At 42.9% G+C, this 15,607-nt stretch overlaps 1 protein-coding gene across 1 annotated transcript in view; it reads right to left on the minus strand.

Moving 5' to 3' along the window:
* The window catches only part of TMC3 (transmembrane channel like 3), a 51,028-nt gene that overhangs the window by 25,260 nt on the left and 10,161 nt on the right, over positions 1-15,607 (minus strand). The window contains exons 4-10 of the mRNA XM_043921931.1: positions 14,469-14,550; positions 7,947-8,053; positions 6,720-6,818; positions 6,475-6,617; positions 3,214-3,361; positions 2,494-2,537; positions 923-1,070 (exon numbers count right to left, since the gene is read on the minus strand). Coding sequence (XP_043777866.1) covers positions 923-1,070; positions 2,494-2,537; positions 3,214-3,361; positions 6,475-6,617; positions 6,720-6,818; positions 7,947-8,053; positions 14,469-14,550 — 771 coding nt within the window. The remainder of the gene's footprint in view (positions 1-922; positions 1,071-2,493; positions 2,538-3,213; positions 3,362-6,474; positions 6,618-6,719; positions 6,819-7,946; positions 8,054-14,468; positions 14,551-15,607) is intronic.

A 15,607-nucleotide genomic window follows, 5' to 3' on the forward strand; every position in this document is an offset into this window, starting at 1 on the left:
CAGAGTCTTATAATAATTAGTAAGAATTATAAAACTGTTTATAACCTTCCTCTTGGTAATCTTCTATTCGTGGGAATAGTCACATAAATGGAGGGGAAAGGACCTTTACAAAAATGAGCCATTGGTGTGAGGCTATTTGGGGAAGCATTATTGTGACTTAGAAATACAGAGGGACTTCCCTGGTGGTCCAATAGTTAAGAATCCACCTTCCAGTGCAGGGGATACAGGTTCGATCCCTGGTCAGGGAACTAAGATCCCACATGCCTCGGGGCAATTAAACCTATATACTGCAACAAGAGAAGCCTTCACACTGCAGCAAAGACCCAGCACAGGCAAAATATAAAAATACGGAAACCGCCTAAATGTTCAACAATCCCCATGTGGTCAACTTCGACACATGCAATGGAAGACAATGCAATTGCTAATTCAAATCCTGGTGAAGTCAGTTTCTGGAAACATGCATATAAAGAAACACAAAGCCAAGAAAGCAAAGCACAGTCAGCAGTACAACTCCAAGGGAAAGAATGTACATATCTTGAGGGTGGTTTTGAATCAAAACCTTCCTCATTAAGACTGGGGATATCATTCAGCCAAGCCCGAGTGTTGCCACTCTGGTTCCAAGCCCTTGTGATCCGTGCTCTAGAATAAGAGGACTACAGTTTTTCCATGGAGATACTTCCAGTGAATCCACTTAAGAAACACCACAGAGGGGACTTCCCTGGTGGTCCAGTGGCTAAGACTCTGTACTCCCAGTACAGAGGGCATGGGTTTCATCCCTGGTTGGGGAACTAGATCCCACATGCTACAACTAAAGATCCTGCATGCTGCAACTAAGACTTGGTGCAAATTAATTAATTCATTAAAAATAAAAAATAAGAAACACCCAGGAAACAGAGGAGGGTCTGCCACTGTGTGTGGGTACCTCGTTCTTCTCCCAGAGTGTCAGCTCCTTCTTGGACTGCGCCAGCTTCTGGGACCGGTCCACCACGAAGTAGATGAGATAGATGCTCCCGGCGAGTGAGACAAGCACCAGGATGTTGGCCACAACCCGCAGGCAGATGGTCACTGCCCTGCAGGGAGAGGCAGGTGTGGGGACAGTACGCCAGGCTCCGCACAGGGTGTCCAGATGCATATCTTCCTCACATTTTGACAGAATCAGGAGGATTCAGGATTTGTGTGTGGGAGAGAAATGATAACTGGGCTTTCTGCTGATCTGTTTGCTTGTAATAACGAATCACCAAATGAGACATTTTTGAATGGGAATGTGTTCAGGATGGCTGCAGCTTTCACATTTGAGGGAACATCAAAATCACCTGTGAGGTTTGCTCTGTGAGACATGCTAAGAATGTGGAGTCTTGGGTCTCACTCTAAGAGATGTTAATTCTGTCAATCAAGGTGGGCATTGGAGGGATCTACATTTGCAGCACCTTGCAGGTAATCCTCATGTGGGTGGTGCTCTCTGCCCCCTGAGAACATAGATGGAGTCCCATCCTTTCATTTCATAGCTAAGGAAGCAGCGGCCCGGAAGAGTCAAGGGCATTTCGGGGTCATAGAAATAATGACAAAGAGAGGGCTAGAATCCATTTTCCAACACCCAATGGAGAGTCCATCTCCCTATAACAACTGCTTCCTCTCAGGCGCTGGTGTTTCCTTAACTCCCCAGGTCTCCAGCATCCCCTGGACAGGCTTTTTCTGCACCGCAGGAACTAACCATGAGCTTAAACCACCAGTGAGGATGGACCTAGAGACTGCCATTCAAAGTGAGGTAAGTCAGACAGAGAAAAACAAACACAGCACAATTATCACTTATATGTGGAATTTAGAAAAATGGTAGAGATGACTTATTTGCAGAGCAGAAAGAGAGACTGATATAGAGAACAAATGCATAGACCCCAAGGGGGTAGGATGAATTGGGAGGTTGGGATCAACATATAAACACTGCTCTGTATACCAGTCAATCCTAACGGAGATCAACCCTGAATATTCATTGGAAGGACTGATGCTGAAGCTAAAGCTCCAATACTTTCGACACCTGATTCAAAGAGCCAAATCACTGAAGAGACCCTGATGCTGGGAAAGATCAAGGGCAGAAGGGAAGGGGACGACAGAGGATAAGATGGTTAGATAGGATCACCAACTTAACGGACATGAATTTGAGCAAACTCCAGAAGATAGTGAAGGACAGAGGAGCCTGGCGTGCTACAGACCATGGGGTCGCAAAGAGTCAGACATGACTGAGCAACTAAATACTCAACAGGGCACTACATCCCGCATGCCACAACTAAGACCGGTCACAGCCAAATAAATAAATAGTAAATATTCTTAAAGAGGGAAAAACTATAGGGTTCCCACATACCACATTACGAGATGGATAGATTTTAAGAAAAAAGAACTGCCTGACGTTGTATGAAAATAAGATAGACTCTGGTGATTTTGGCACCAAATTAAAACAGCTTATCAAAGACTCTAGTATGGGGAGTTTGTCATACATACAGGTTTTTGCTTTTCTTCTTTTCCTGTTCTTCCAATATAGCCTCCTTTAAAGAAAGACACATACGGTATTGAAAGCTTAGTATTTTCATTAGTCATAAATTTTTACAAATAGTTTATGAGAGAAATGACTTATCCAGTATTTTAAATCATAAATTTGACATCTAGACTTCATTCTATATCAGCACTTTGTATAATAATAGACTAAAAAAGGCAACTGGAGAATGGAAAGAAGAAATGGAGAAGTAAATTATTGAGATCATCAAAATGATCTAAATCATGTTTTTCTCAGAAGTGGCACCACTTAGCTGTAATGTTCTTGTTCAGGAGCTCTGTCTCTGAATGCTTTTACTGTGTTATCTTCTAAATCAACACTAAGAGCTTGTATCTCCCACATAGATGTATTTATTCATTTACAAGTTATATGCATGCAACAAGGTAGTAATCCATATGCAAATTAACACAGATACACACATGGAAATTTTAGAAGGATGAAATTTTTTTAAAAAGTTCCAGTGTTTTTCTCCTGCACACCATCGGATTGTTTGGGGCATGTGGGGGACACATCATGTCACGTGACGTTGGAGACTGTGGCTGCCTTGGTCTGAGTGCCGTGGGAACGGGACCACGCTGACCCCCGACAGAGGGCCTGCGGCTCTTGCTGTAAAGGCTGTGGTCTGCAGAGCCCCGACTCCTGGCAGCCTGGACGGCTCGCTAACTTACCCTGATGCTGTTCACAATGGCTGCGGTTTTGCTCTCGGCCGCCTCTGGGTTGCCGATGAGGTAATCCCAAGCGCAGAACACCCGCCAGCAGAATGTATAGTGTTCACTGGAAGCACTGGCGAGGCTCGTGCGCGAGTTCTTAGCCATCCTGCACGAGAGGACCAGAGAAAACGTAATTCAAAAGAGACACATGCACCCAATGTTCACTGCAGCACCACTCACAACAGCCAGCACGTGGAAGCAACCTAAACATCCACCAACAGAGGAATAGAGGAATATGTGGTGTGTATAAACAAGGGAGTATTACTCAGCCATAAAAAGAATAACAATGCCATTTGCAGTAACATGGATGCAACTAGAGATCCTCATACTAAGTGAAGTTGGTCAGATAAAGACGGATATCATATGATATCACTTTTATGTGGAATCTTAAAAAACAAAAAAATCTACAAATGAACTTACCTACAAAACCAAAGCAGAGTTGAGATGTATAACATAAACTTACGGTTACTGGGGGTGGGATAAGAGTGGGGGAGGGGATAAACTGGAACATTGGGATTGACACATACACATTGATATATATAAAACAGATAATTAATAAGGATCTGCTGCATACCACAGGGAATGCTACTCAATACTCTGTAATGGCCTATATTGGGAAACAATCTGTGAACATATGTATATGTTAGCTTCCCCCAGGTGGCGCTAGTGGTAAAGAATCCACCTGCCAATGCAAGAGATGCAAGAGATGTGGGTTCAGTCTCTGGGTCAGAAAGATCCCCTGGAGTAGGAAGTGGCAACCCACTCCAGTATTCTTACTTGGAGAATTCCATGGACAGAGGAGCCTGGTGGGCTACAGTCTATAGGGTCACAGAGAGTCGGACAGGACTGAGCGACTGAGCACATGAGCACACATAAATAGGTGTAACTGATTCACTTTGCTGTACACCTTAAACTTACACAATATTGAAAAGTCAACTAAACACTAATTAAAATTTTTACAAAAAGACCAGAAAGGGTCATGCAAGAACAGTGTTGGAAACAGGCTCAGCCACTGGGGGCTGCTGTGAGTCCATGCGGAGCAAGGAGCCCCATCTATGTGTGGACAGGCAGAGCCCTGGCTGGGTTCAGCCCCGCTTGTGGCTTGTGAACTCAACCACCCGCTTTGAACAGTGTGAAAACAGCAAATTCTTGGGTGAGTCCTTTGCATAAGCCCTCCCATCACTAGTGGTCAGGAGGTCCCTGTAAGTGTGTGCACTCACTGCACTTGTGCAGCTGTGGTTGTGAAACAAATTTGAACTGAATCAGCTCTCCTTGGAGCCCCTGCCCAATGAAGCAACCGCCCCACCAAGTGGGAGCCTGTCAGATACCTCTTATACAGGACTTCGCATTAGATGTAAGGCGGGAGTCACGATTCTGTCCTCAGGAGAAAGTGCTCCTGTCCTTCAGGCCAGCGGTCCCCAGCCCCTGGGCCAAGCACCAGTGCCAGTCTGTGGCCTGTTAAGAACCAGGCAGCACTGGGCAGCTAACGAAGCTTTATCTCTACTTCACTTGCACCCCATCCCTCTCTCATCACCCCCAGATGGGACTGTCTAGTTGTAGGAAAACAAGCTCAGGGCTCCCAGAGTGTGCACTATGGTGAGGTATATAATTATTTCATACCACAATGTAATAATAATAGAAATAAAATGCACAATAAATGTAATGTGCTTGAATTATCCCAAAACCATCCCCTAACCTGTCCATGGAAAAATGGTCTTCCGTGAAACTGGTCCCCAGTGCCAAAAAAGTCTGCTGCTCTAGAGCATCTCTCCTCTTAGAAGCTTTTCCCTCTTTGTCTATCCATGTTTCCTGCTCCAGAGTTGACAGCAATTTGTCTCTTAAACTCTAACATCCAGCAAAGGGTTCATGTTGTAGGTGGGGTCTTGAGGCCCCCCAGAGGCTAAGCTGGAAAGCTTCCTGTGAACTTTCGGTCCTCAAGTCACTCTGCATCTCCCTGTATGTGAGTATGTATGCTCAGTCACTCAGTTGTGTCTGACTCTTTGCAGCCCCATGGACTATATATAGCCCACTAGGTTCCTCTGTCCATGGAATTTATCCAGGCAAGAATACTAGAGTGGGCTTCCATTTCCTTCTCCAGCAGATCTTCCCAATCCAGAGATGGAACGCACATCTCTTGCTTCTTTTGCACTGGCAGGCAGATTCTTTACCACTAGCACCACCTGCTGTTTTTTCTGTTTTATAATAATCTAATTATAACCATAATTATAAACATAACCTTACATATCAATAAACATATTTCAACAATATTCTTATTTGCTGATTTTTATCATGTTCCTGTTTTTCTTTAACTTTTTATTTCTTATTGGGGTTTTGGACTGCAAGGGGATCAAACCAGTCAATCCTAAAGGAAATCAGTCCTGAATATTCATTGGAAGGACTGATGCTAAAGCTGCAACTCAAATACTTTAGCCACCTGATGCAAAGAACTGACTCATTGGAAAAGACCCTGATGCTGGGAAGGATTGAAGGCAGGAGGAGAAGAGGACGACAGAGGATGAAATGGTTGGATGGCATCACTGACTCAATGGATATGAGTTTGAGCAAGCTCCAGGAGTTGGTGACGGATGGGGAAGCCTGGTGTGGCACAGTCCATGGGGTTGAAATGAGTTGGACATCAACTGAACTGATAGCAGATTAACAATGTTATGATAGTTTCAGGTGCAGAGCGAAGGGACTCAGTCATACATATACATGTACCCATTTTTGTGTGAACTCTTAAGGTACTCAAGTCACTGCACATCTCCCTAGGTTTTATCTGCTTGATGATAATGATGATGATGACTGTTTTATCTTTTTTTATCCTAACCCCTTCTCCCTGAACTTTGCTATGATGACACAAAAGGCAGTGTGATGAAGACAAGCTGGTGTGTTCACAGAATCAGAGCTTCCCTGATGGCACTAGTGGTAAAGAATCCGCATGCCAATGCAGGAGGCACAGGTTTAATTCTTGGATTGGAAAGATCCCCTGGAGGTGGGAATGGCAACCCAATCCATTCATGCCTGGAAAATTACATGGACAGAGTAACCTGGTGGGCTACAGGTCATACAGCTGCAGAGTCAGATACGACTAAGCAAGGAGGCCACGCCTAATCTGTAACGTGAGCAGATGTATGCCCTGACTTTGCAGGGTTAGTGACAAGATGAAATGAGATCATCCACAGCATTTGGCATGGATTTTGAGGAACTGAATGGACATACTTTTTTAAGAGGATGATAAAGCTGTAAGCAAACACCGCCATCCCCACCAGGAAATAGGCCAAGGGCAGCCGGTAGCCAGCTCTCCCGATCCGTCTCTCCCTGCCATAGTAGCCATAGAAGAGGACTGAGTACTGGAGGTAACCCTGCAGAGAGAGCACTTGGCGTCATTTCTGACTCCCAGGGTCTAAAACATTCACAACCCCCTCCCACCTCGAGACAAAAGCGTGGCTGGGCATGAACCTCACCCCCAGAGACCAAACGGTGTCCAGATCTTGGGCAGATGCAATATGCTCCTTGGGGATGGTCTTGCTGGCTGTGCTTCCAAATGGTTGGCCTGCAATGAGCTGGTGACAGAGGAAAGGCGATCATGCAGTCCTCTGGGTGGGAAGGGACCAGAAGAAAAGGGGCCACTGATCTCCATGCACCTGTGAAGATGCTTCACCTACAAGACTCTTAGGAGGTGGATTCTGCTTGATACTTATTGACGAGGAATTCATCATGAGTGGCCAGACTTTCATTTGCCTGATTGGGGCCAGTCTGAGTGTACTCTCTAGGCTGGACATGGCTTCTAAGGGAGGATGATTGAAGCCACTGGCTTTCTATAATGGCATAGGAAATGGTCCCATTTGCTTTGCAAAGATAAAGTTTAGTTGAGAAATGGATTTTACTTTAACACAATGTCTGCACACTGGCCCATAAGCCAAATCCAGCCTAACACTTCCTTTTGTGTGGCCCAAGAGCTAAGGAAGGTTTGAGTGGTGGTGGTTTAGTGGCTAAGTCATATCCAACTCTTTGCGACCCCATGGACTATAGACCCCCAGGCTCCTCTGCCCTTGGGATTTCCCAGGCAAGAATGCTGGAGTGGTTGCCATTTTCTTCTCTGGAGGATCTTCCCAACCCAGGAATCAACGCCATATCTCCTGCTTGACAGTTGGATTCTTTACCACTGAACCACCTGGGGAGACCATTGCACAGGTTGGAAAAAAATCCAAAATTGCTTCCCAGGTGGCTCAGATGGTAAAGAATCTGTATGCTATGCAGGAGACCTGGGTTCAATCCCTGGGTCAGGAAGATCCCCTGGAGAAGGGAATGGCTACCCACTCCAGTATTCTTGCCTGGAGAATCCCATGGACAGAGGAGTCGGGGGGCTACAGTCTATGGGGTCACAAAGAGTCAGACACGACTGAGTGACTCAGTACTCATAAATAAAATTTTATCAGAATGCAGCCATACTTACTAGTGACCTAGGGCTTATTAGTTACCTTTGTATGATGTGGCAGATTTAAAAAGCCCATGAAGACTGAAATATTTACTATCTGGCCCTTTACTGAAAAAAGTTCACCAAGCCCTGTTTGGACACACAGATTATCCTTCCCACGAGGATAATGAGGGTTCCTGTCTTATACTACAGCTTTAAACATCTCTTCATTATAACAAACAGCACTTTTAAACTCTCCTGATATAGTTCTTACCTCTGGAAGAACAATAAAAGCACCTGTCATAATCATGAGCACAATATTGATTCCAAATAACCATCTCAAGAATATGAAGTAAGAGGCAACACCAGATCCAAAATGACCTAAAGAAAGACAAGGTAAGGAGCACAGTTTAAAGTAAATCCCCCCAGTGCAAGAAGTTCACTGTAAACCAACACTGATTGTTTTTCTTATATCAGCAGGACATAGACTAAGAGTGCCACAATGTCCCTGTCAGGGTGTTGACCCATGATGATCATTCAGAAGGATTAACACATTCCTTAATACCTACCAGTTACACACATACATCCTTAATCCCTAATGTCATACTTTCCCTAACATCATATGGACCTAAAATGCTTTTATCAGATTTACATTCCACCTATGTTCAGAAATATCAGCCTATTTTTGAGGATTTAAAAGATTTCTTTTTCATTTTGCATAGTTTGGAAAATTCCAAGGGTATGGTAAGGATTCTTCTGTCTTAATTTCAAAAGAAATAACAGCGTGTTAGATGTTAGGGAAAACTGGTCAAAGGGGTTATAAGAATTCCCCTTGCCACTTTCCCATACATCTAAACTTATTCTAAAATAAAAAGAGCATTTAAAAACAAATTTCTTGGACTTCCCTGGTGGTCTAATGGTTAAGATTCCCTACTTCCACTGCAAGTGGTACAGTGGAAGGTGGCAGGTGGTAGGTGGACCACTCCCTGGTCCTGGAACTGAGGTTCCCACGTGCCCCACAATGTGGCCAAAAAATGAATAAAAACAAATTTCTATTGAGAAAACAAGGGGGCTTAGATAAAGTTGGATGGGGATGTAGGTGACACTTGTGATGACTTTCTGGAGCAGGTGGACTTGTATCATACTTTGGAAAAGTAGCATCTTGAAATTTTATTTCAAATCTAGCTTATGTTTCATAATAAGTAGGAAAACACAAAACATCACAAAGAAAGCCAAAAAAAGTCACCTACTCCAAGGCTACTAAATTAAAATCACTACTAGAATTACTTTCTAGTAATTTTTAGTGGAACCATCCATTGTCATCCATATGTGTCAACCATATGTGTATTTTTTGGTATAAAGCTGTCATATCTCTACACATCTAGGGTTAACAATCTATTATGAACATTTTCTCATACTAAATATTTCCCTATAAAATGAATTTTATTGTTCCATCCAACGAATTTTACACAACTTATTTAACTTAAACCCCACTCCCTGACTCTTTGGAAGTTTCTAACTTTTCACTAGGTAGAGTATTTGCTAGCATAAATGATTCTGCAGGAATCAGTTTCTAAGGTCAGATTTCCTAGAAGCAGAGCCTGAGAAAAGGATTCAACTAACATGATATATATATCCCAAAGAAAGGCAATGCCAAAGAATGTTCAAATTACTGCACAGTTTCACTCATCTCACATGCTAGCAAAGTATTGCTCAAAATTCTCCAATCCAGGCTTCAACAGTACACAAACTGTGAACTTGCAGATGTTCAAGCTGGATTGAGAAAAGGCAGAGGAACCAGAGATCAAATTGCCAACATCTGTTGGATCATCGAAAAAACAAGAGAGTTCCAGAAAAACATCTATTTCTGCTTTATTGACTACACCAAAGCCTTTGACTGTGTGGATTACAACAAACTGTGGAAAATTCTTAAAGAGATGGAAATACCAGACCATCTGACCTGATTCCTGAGAAATCTGTATGCAAGTCAGGAAGTAACAGTTAGAACTGGACATGGAACAACAGACTGGCTCCTAATCAGGAAAGGAGTACGTCAAGGCTGTATATTTTCTCTCTGCTTATTTAACTTACATGCAGAGTATATCATGTGAAGTGCTGGGCTGGATAAAGCACAAGCTGGAGTCAAGATAACCGGGAAAAATATCAATAACTTCAGATATGCAGATGACACCACCCTCATGGCAGAAAGAGAAGAACTAAAGAACCTCTTGATGAAAGTGAAGGAGGAGAGTAAAAAAGTTGGCTTAAAACTCAACATTCAGAAAACTAAGATCATGGCATCTGGTTCCATCACTTCATGGCAAATAGATGGGGAAACAGTGAGAGAATTTTTTTTTTTTTTTTTACTCCAAAATCACTGCAAATGGTGACTGCAGCCATGCAATTAAAAGACGCTTGCTCCTTGGAAGAAAAGCTATGACCAACCTAGACAGCATATTAAAAAGCAGAGGCATTACTTTGCCAACAAATGTCCATCTAGTCAAAACTATGGTTTTTCCAGTGGTCATGTATGGATGTCAGAGTTGACCTATAAAGAAAGCTGAGCGCTGAAGAGTTGATGTTTTGAACTGTGGTATTGGAGAAGGTTCTTGAGAGTCCCTTGGACTGCAAGGAGATCCAACCAGTCCATCCTAAAGGAAATCAGTCCTGAATATTCATTGGAAGGGCTGATGCTAAAGCTGAAACTCCGATACTTTGGCCACCTGATGTGAAGAACTGACTCATTGGAAAAGACCCTGATGCTGGGAAAGAATGAAGGCAGGAGAAGGGAATGACAGAGGATGAGATGGTAGGATGGCATCACCAACTTGATGGATATGAGTTTGAGCAAGCTCTGGGAGTTGGTGATGGACAAAAGAAGCCTGGCGTGCTGCAGTCCATGGGGTGGCAAAGAGTCGGACATGACTGATTGACTGAACTGAACTGAACGTGATATATTGAGGAAGCAATCTCAGGAGGAAGAGGGTCAGGGGGTCAGGGGAGGTCAGGGGAAAGAGCTGAGCAAAAATGTGGTCTCAACTTGAGCCTGGCTTAGCCTAACCCCATGGGGAGCTCTGGAGGGCAAGTTGCATCATATTGTCGGTTCCACTTTGAACAAGAAGCTAGACTTAAATACCCCTTAGTCATCACCTGTAAGCTCTCCAGTGGGGCTGGGGGAGCAAGTGATATGTGCCCAACATCTGGAACCATGTGGGCCAAGACTAATCCTTGAGAGAAGGGAGTGGCCAGAAGACATAGCAGCCAGCACTCGGAACAGCTGAAAAAGGGTGGACCAGACAAGTAAAGGGATCTGGGCAGGGGACCAAGTGTGACTGATTTTGTTGTGGCTGCTGTTTCCTCTGGTTGTTAGGGAATGGAAGGGTTCTATCAAACAGTATAAACATTTTGAAGGTGTTTGGTTCAAATTACCACTTTCCCCTAGAAATAGCATCCCAAATGACATTTCTACCACTGGTATGAAAGGGATTAATATCACTTAAATGTTAAAAATACTTTTCCCCTCCTCAATCTGTAATCTAACTTTTACCTCTATTTTTTATGTACGTAAAATTACTTTTATGTGTAGCTAAATATAACAGTACTTTCTTGGATGATTCCTTCTTTACTTTCAGAATTTGACAGGCTTCCATTCTGACATCACATTACTTGTATTTCTTTTGTTCCCTCATGGTTTCCTATTTAAATCAAATCCCTTACGATTATACAGTGGAAGTGACAAATAGATCCAAGGGATTAGATCTGATAGACAATGTGCCTGAAGAACTACGGATGGAGGTTCGTGACATTGTACAGGAGACAGTGATCAAGATCATCCCCAAGGAAAAAAAAACGAAAAGGAAAAATGGTTGTCTGAGGAGGCCTTAAAAAAAGCTGTGAAAAGAATACAAGGGAAAGGCAAAGGAGAAAAGGAAAAATATACCCATTTGAATGCAGAGTTCCAAAGAATAGCAAGAAGAGATAAAAAAAAAAAAGCCTTCCTCAGTGATCAATGCAAAGAAATAGAGGAAAACAATACGATGGGAAAGACTAGAGATCTCTTCAAAAAAATTAGAGATACCAAGGGAACATTTCATGCAAAGATAGGCACAATAAAGGACAGAAATGGTATGGACCTAACAGAAGCAGAAGATATTAAGAGGTGGCAAGAATACACAGAAGAACCATACAAAAAAAATCTTCATGACCCAGATAAGCATGATGGTGTGATCCCTCACCTAGAGCCAGACATCCTGGACTGCAAAGTCAAGTGGGCCTTAGGAAACATTACTACGAACAAAGCTAGTGAAGATGATGGAATTCCAGTTGAGCTATTTCAAATCTTAAAAGATGACACTGTGAAAGTGCTGCACTCAATATGCCAGCAAATTTGGAAAACTCAGCAGTGGTCACAGGACTGGAAAAGTCAGTTTTCATTCCAATCCCAAGGAAAGGCAATGCCAAAGAATGTTCAGATTACCGCAGAAATGCACTCATCTCACACACTAGCAAAGTAAAGCTCAAAATTCTCCAAGCCAGGCTTCAACAGTATATGAACCGTGAACTTCGAGATGTTCAAGCTGGATTTAGAAAAGGGAGAGGAATGAGAAATCAAATTGTCAACATCCACTGAATCATCAAAAAAGAAAGAGAGTTCTAGAAAAACATCTATTTCTTCTGCTTTATTGACCATGCCAAAACCTGTGACTGTGTGGATCACAACAAACTGTGGAAAATCTTTAAGAGATGGGAATACCAGATCACCTGACCTGACTTCTGAGAAATCTGTATGCAGATCAAGAAGCAACAGTTAGAACTGGACATGCAAAAACAGACTGGTTCCAAATAGGGAAAGGAGTAAGTCAAGGCTGCATATTGTCACCCTGCTTATTTAACTTATATGCAGAGTACATCATGAGAAATCCCAGGCTGGATGAAGCACAAGCTGCAATCAAGATTACCGGAAGAAATATCAATAAACTTAGATATGCAGATGACACCACCCTTATGGCAGAAAGAGAAGAAGAACAAAGAGCTTTTTGATGAAAGTGAAAGAGAATGAAAAAGTTGGTTTAAAACTCAACATTCAGAAAACTAGATCTTGGCATCCGGTGCCATCACTTGATGGCAAATAGATGGGGAAACAATGCAAACAGTGAGAGACTTTATTTTTATGGGCTCCAAAATCACTGCAGATGGTGACTGCAACCATGAAATTAAAAGACGCTTGCTCCTTGGAAGAAAAGCTATGAGCAATCTAGACAGCATATTAAAAAGCAGCACATTACTTTACCGACAGAGGTCCATCTAGTCAAAACTATGGTTCCTCCAGTGGTCATGTATGGATGTCAGAGTTGGACTATAAAGAAAGCTGGGTGCCAAAAAAAAAAAAAAAAAAAAAAAAAAGAAAGCTGGGTGCCGAAAAATTGATGCTTTTGAACTGTGGTGTTGGAGAAGACTCTTGAGAGTCCCTTGGACTGCAAGGAGATCCAACCAGTCCATCCTAAAGGAGATCAGTCCTGAGTGTTCATTGGAAGGACTGATGTTGAAGCTGAAACTCCAATACTTGGGCCACCTGATGTGAAGAACTGACTCATTGGAAAAGACCCTGATGCTGGGAAAGATTGAAGGCAGGAGGAGAAGGGGGTGACAGAGGATGAGATGGTTGGATGGTATCACTGACTTGATGGACATGAGTTTTAGCAAGCTCTGGGAGTTGGTGATGGACAGGGAAGCCTGGTGTGCTGCAGTCCATGGGGTGGCAAAGAGTCGAACACTACTCAGCATCTGAACTGACCTAATGGAGCTTTAAAGTGAAAGATCTAGGTTATTCTTTAAAACAGTTGAATCAATTGTTCCAGCATCAATTATGGCGCTATACTACATGTTTCAATTCCTGTAGTTTCTATAACGTATTTTATTTAACATTTTGGTTATACAAGTTCATTTGAGTTTTTCCTTTTAAAAAGGTTTTCAGTTAGTTTTTTTTTTCCTCTATGAGTAATACACAAAACACACTGTATTGTAATTTTATTGAAATTGCATTAAAGCTTATGAATTGATATTGAGAAAATCAATACCTCCCAAACACTAAATCATTCTATGTCTCTTCACAAAATGTTTTAAATATCTCATGATCAAATTTTAGTTTTCATTTCAGACTTCTGGTTATATTTATTCCTGTGTGTTGCATTTGTGTGTTTGTGCTGTGTGGGTTTTTATTCTTTTAAACATTTATTTATTTCATCTGTGCTGTGCAGCATTTGGGATCTTAGTTCCCTGAGCAGGGATCAAACCCATGACCCCTGTGTTGGGAGTGTTAAATTCTTAACCACTGAACCACCAGGGAAGTCCCCCTGTGTGTGTGCTTTCAAATGTTACTGTGATTGATTTAATTGGGGGGGGGGTGTATTTTTCTAAATGAGTACAGTCACCTCTCTCAAAATGCTAATCTTTGCATTTTGTTTCGCAATCGCCCATGTTATCCTTTTATTCATCTAACAGTTTTTCCTCCCTATTGTTTCTGGGTTTATATTGTGTCTAAGGCATGAACTGACAGATAACTGACAGAGCCCCAGTGGAATGTGGGGCTGTTTTTATCCTGGGAGGTGGTAGGGACAGACAAGCACTGTGTCTCCCACCTCCACAGACCCCTGGGCAGCCTCAGTCAGCACTGTGTGTACAAGGGCCCTGACTGCCCTGTGTAGGAACCAGTTTGCCCCAGACCCATCTCAGACCTCACTGCTGGCTGGCCACCAGCACCACCTCCCACCCCACTCCTCCAAGTGCCAGCACTTACTTTCGATTCTCTTTATCCTCATTTCCCAGGGAATGAAGATGACCACAAAGTTACAGGCCAGACGAGCAAACTTCCGCCACAGCTAGAGAGGAGGGAGCAGGATTAGAGGACTTGACATCCATGAGGGTGGCAGTGACTGTGTGGAGCCCAGGTGCTACGTGCGGGTGAGGCTCCCAGCAGGCATGCTGTCGCTCAATCACGTCTGACTTTTCAACCCCATGAACTGTAGCCACCAGGCTCCTCTGTCCATGGGATTCTCCAGGCAACAATACTGGAGTGGGTTGCCATGCCCTTTTCCAGGGGGATCATCCCAGCCCAGGAATCAAACCCAGGTGTCCTACCTGCAGGCAGGCTCTGTACCATCTGAGCCACCCGGGAAGCCTTTTAAGAGCAAAGTGAACACAAAATAAAGCAAAACCAAGGAAGAAATGGGTCCTAATTTCAGGCCTGGGTTATTGAGATTTGGTAAGGCTTCTAAGATCATCAAGAGCAGATATGTACTAACAACATGTATTATAGCTTATGAACAATCTGTCCATCCAGAGTGTGTACTGAGCACCTATGTTGTGTTTCCAGTACCTCGGATACAAATCATGAGCAAGACATGTAAGGTATCAGTTGGTGTGGAGTTTGCATCCAGTAGAGGGGAGGAAACAACAAAGAATTCAACTCATTAGAACTGGGGGATAGCTCTTTGAAACAAAGTGTCAAGGAAGGTCTATCTGGGGAGGTCATACTTGAGCTGAGATGTGAATGAAAGTTAATCAATAGTTCAAAAAATAATAAGTCCTTAGAGGAGCTACCTAAAAAGGGAGAATAGCCAGAAGCCTGTGGGTTAGCATGAGCTGGGCATTTTACAGAAAAGAATAAGGAGAAAGGAATGTGATGAGGTCAAAAAGGTAGCAAATGGCTGATCTGGTGGGTCAGAGGAAGGAGTCTGGATTTAATTCTAAATGTAATGTGTACACAATGTACATTAATGTAAGTAAGATGGAATATTACCCAGGCATAAAAAGGAACAAAATTGGGTCATTTGGAGAGATATGGATGGACCTAAAGTCTGTCACATACAGTGAAGTAAGTCAGAGAGAAAGTACGTCAAGGTTGTATTTTGTCACCCTGCTTATTTAACTTATATG

Source organism: Cervus elaphus, chromosome 13, assembly GCF_910594005.1.
Source record: "Cervus elaphus chromosome 13, mCerEla1.1, whole genome shotgun sequence".
NCBI classification, from domain to species: domain Eukaryota; kingdom Metazoa; phylum Chordata; class Mammalia; order Artiodactyla; family Cervidae; genus Cervus; species Cervus elaphus.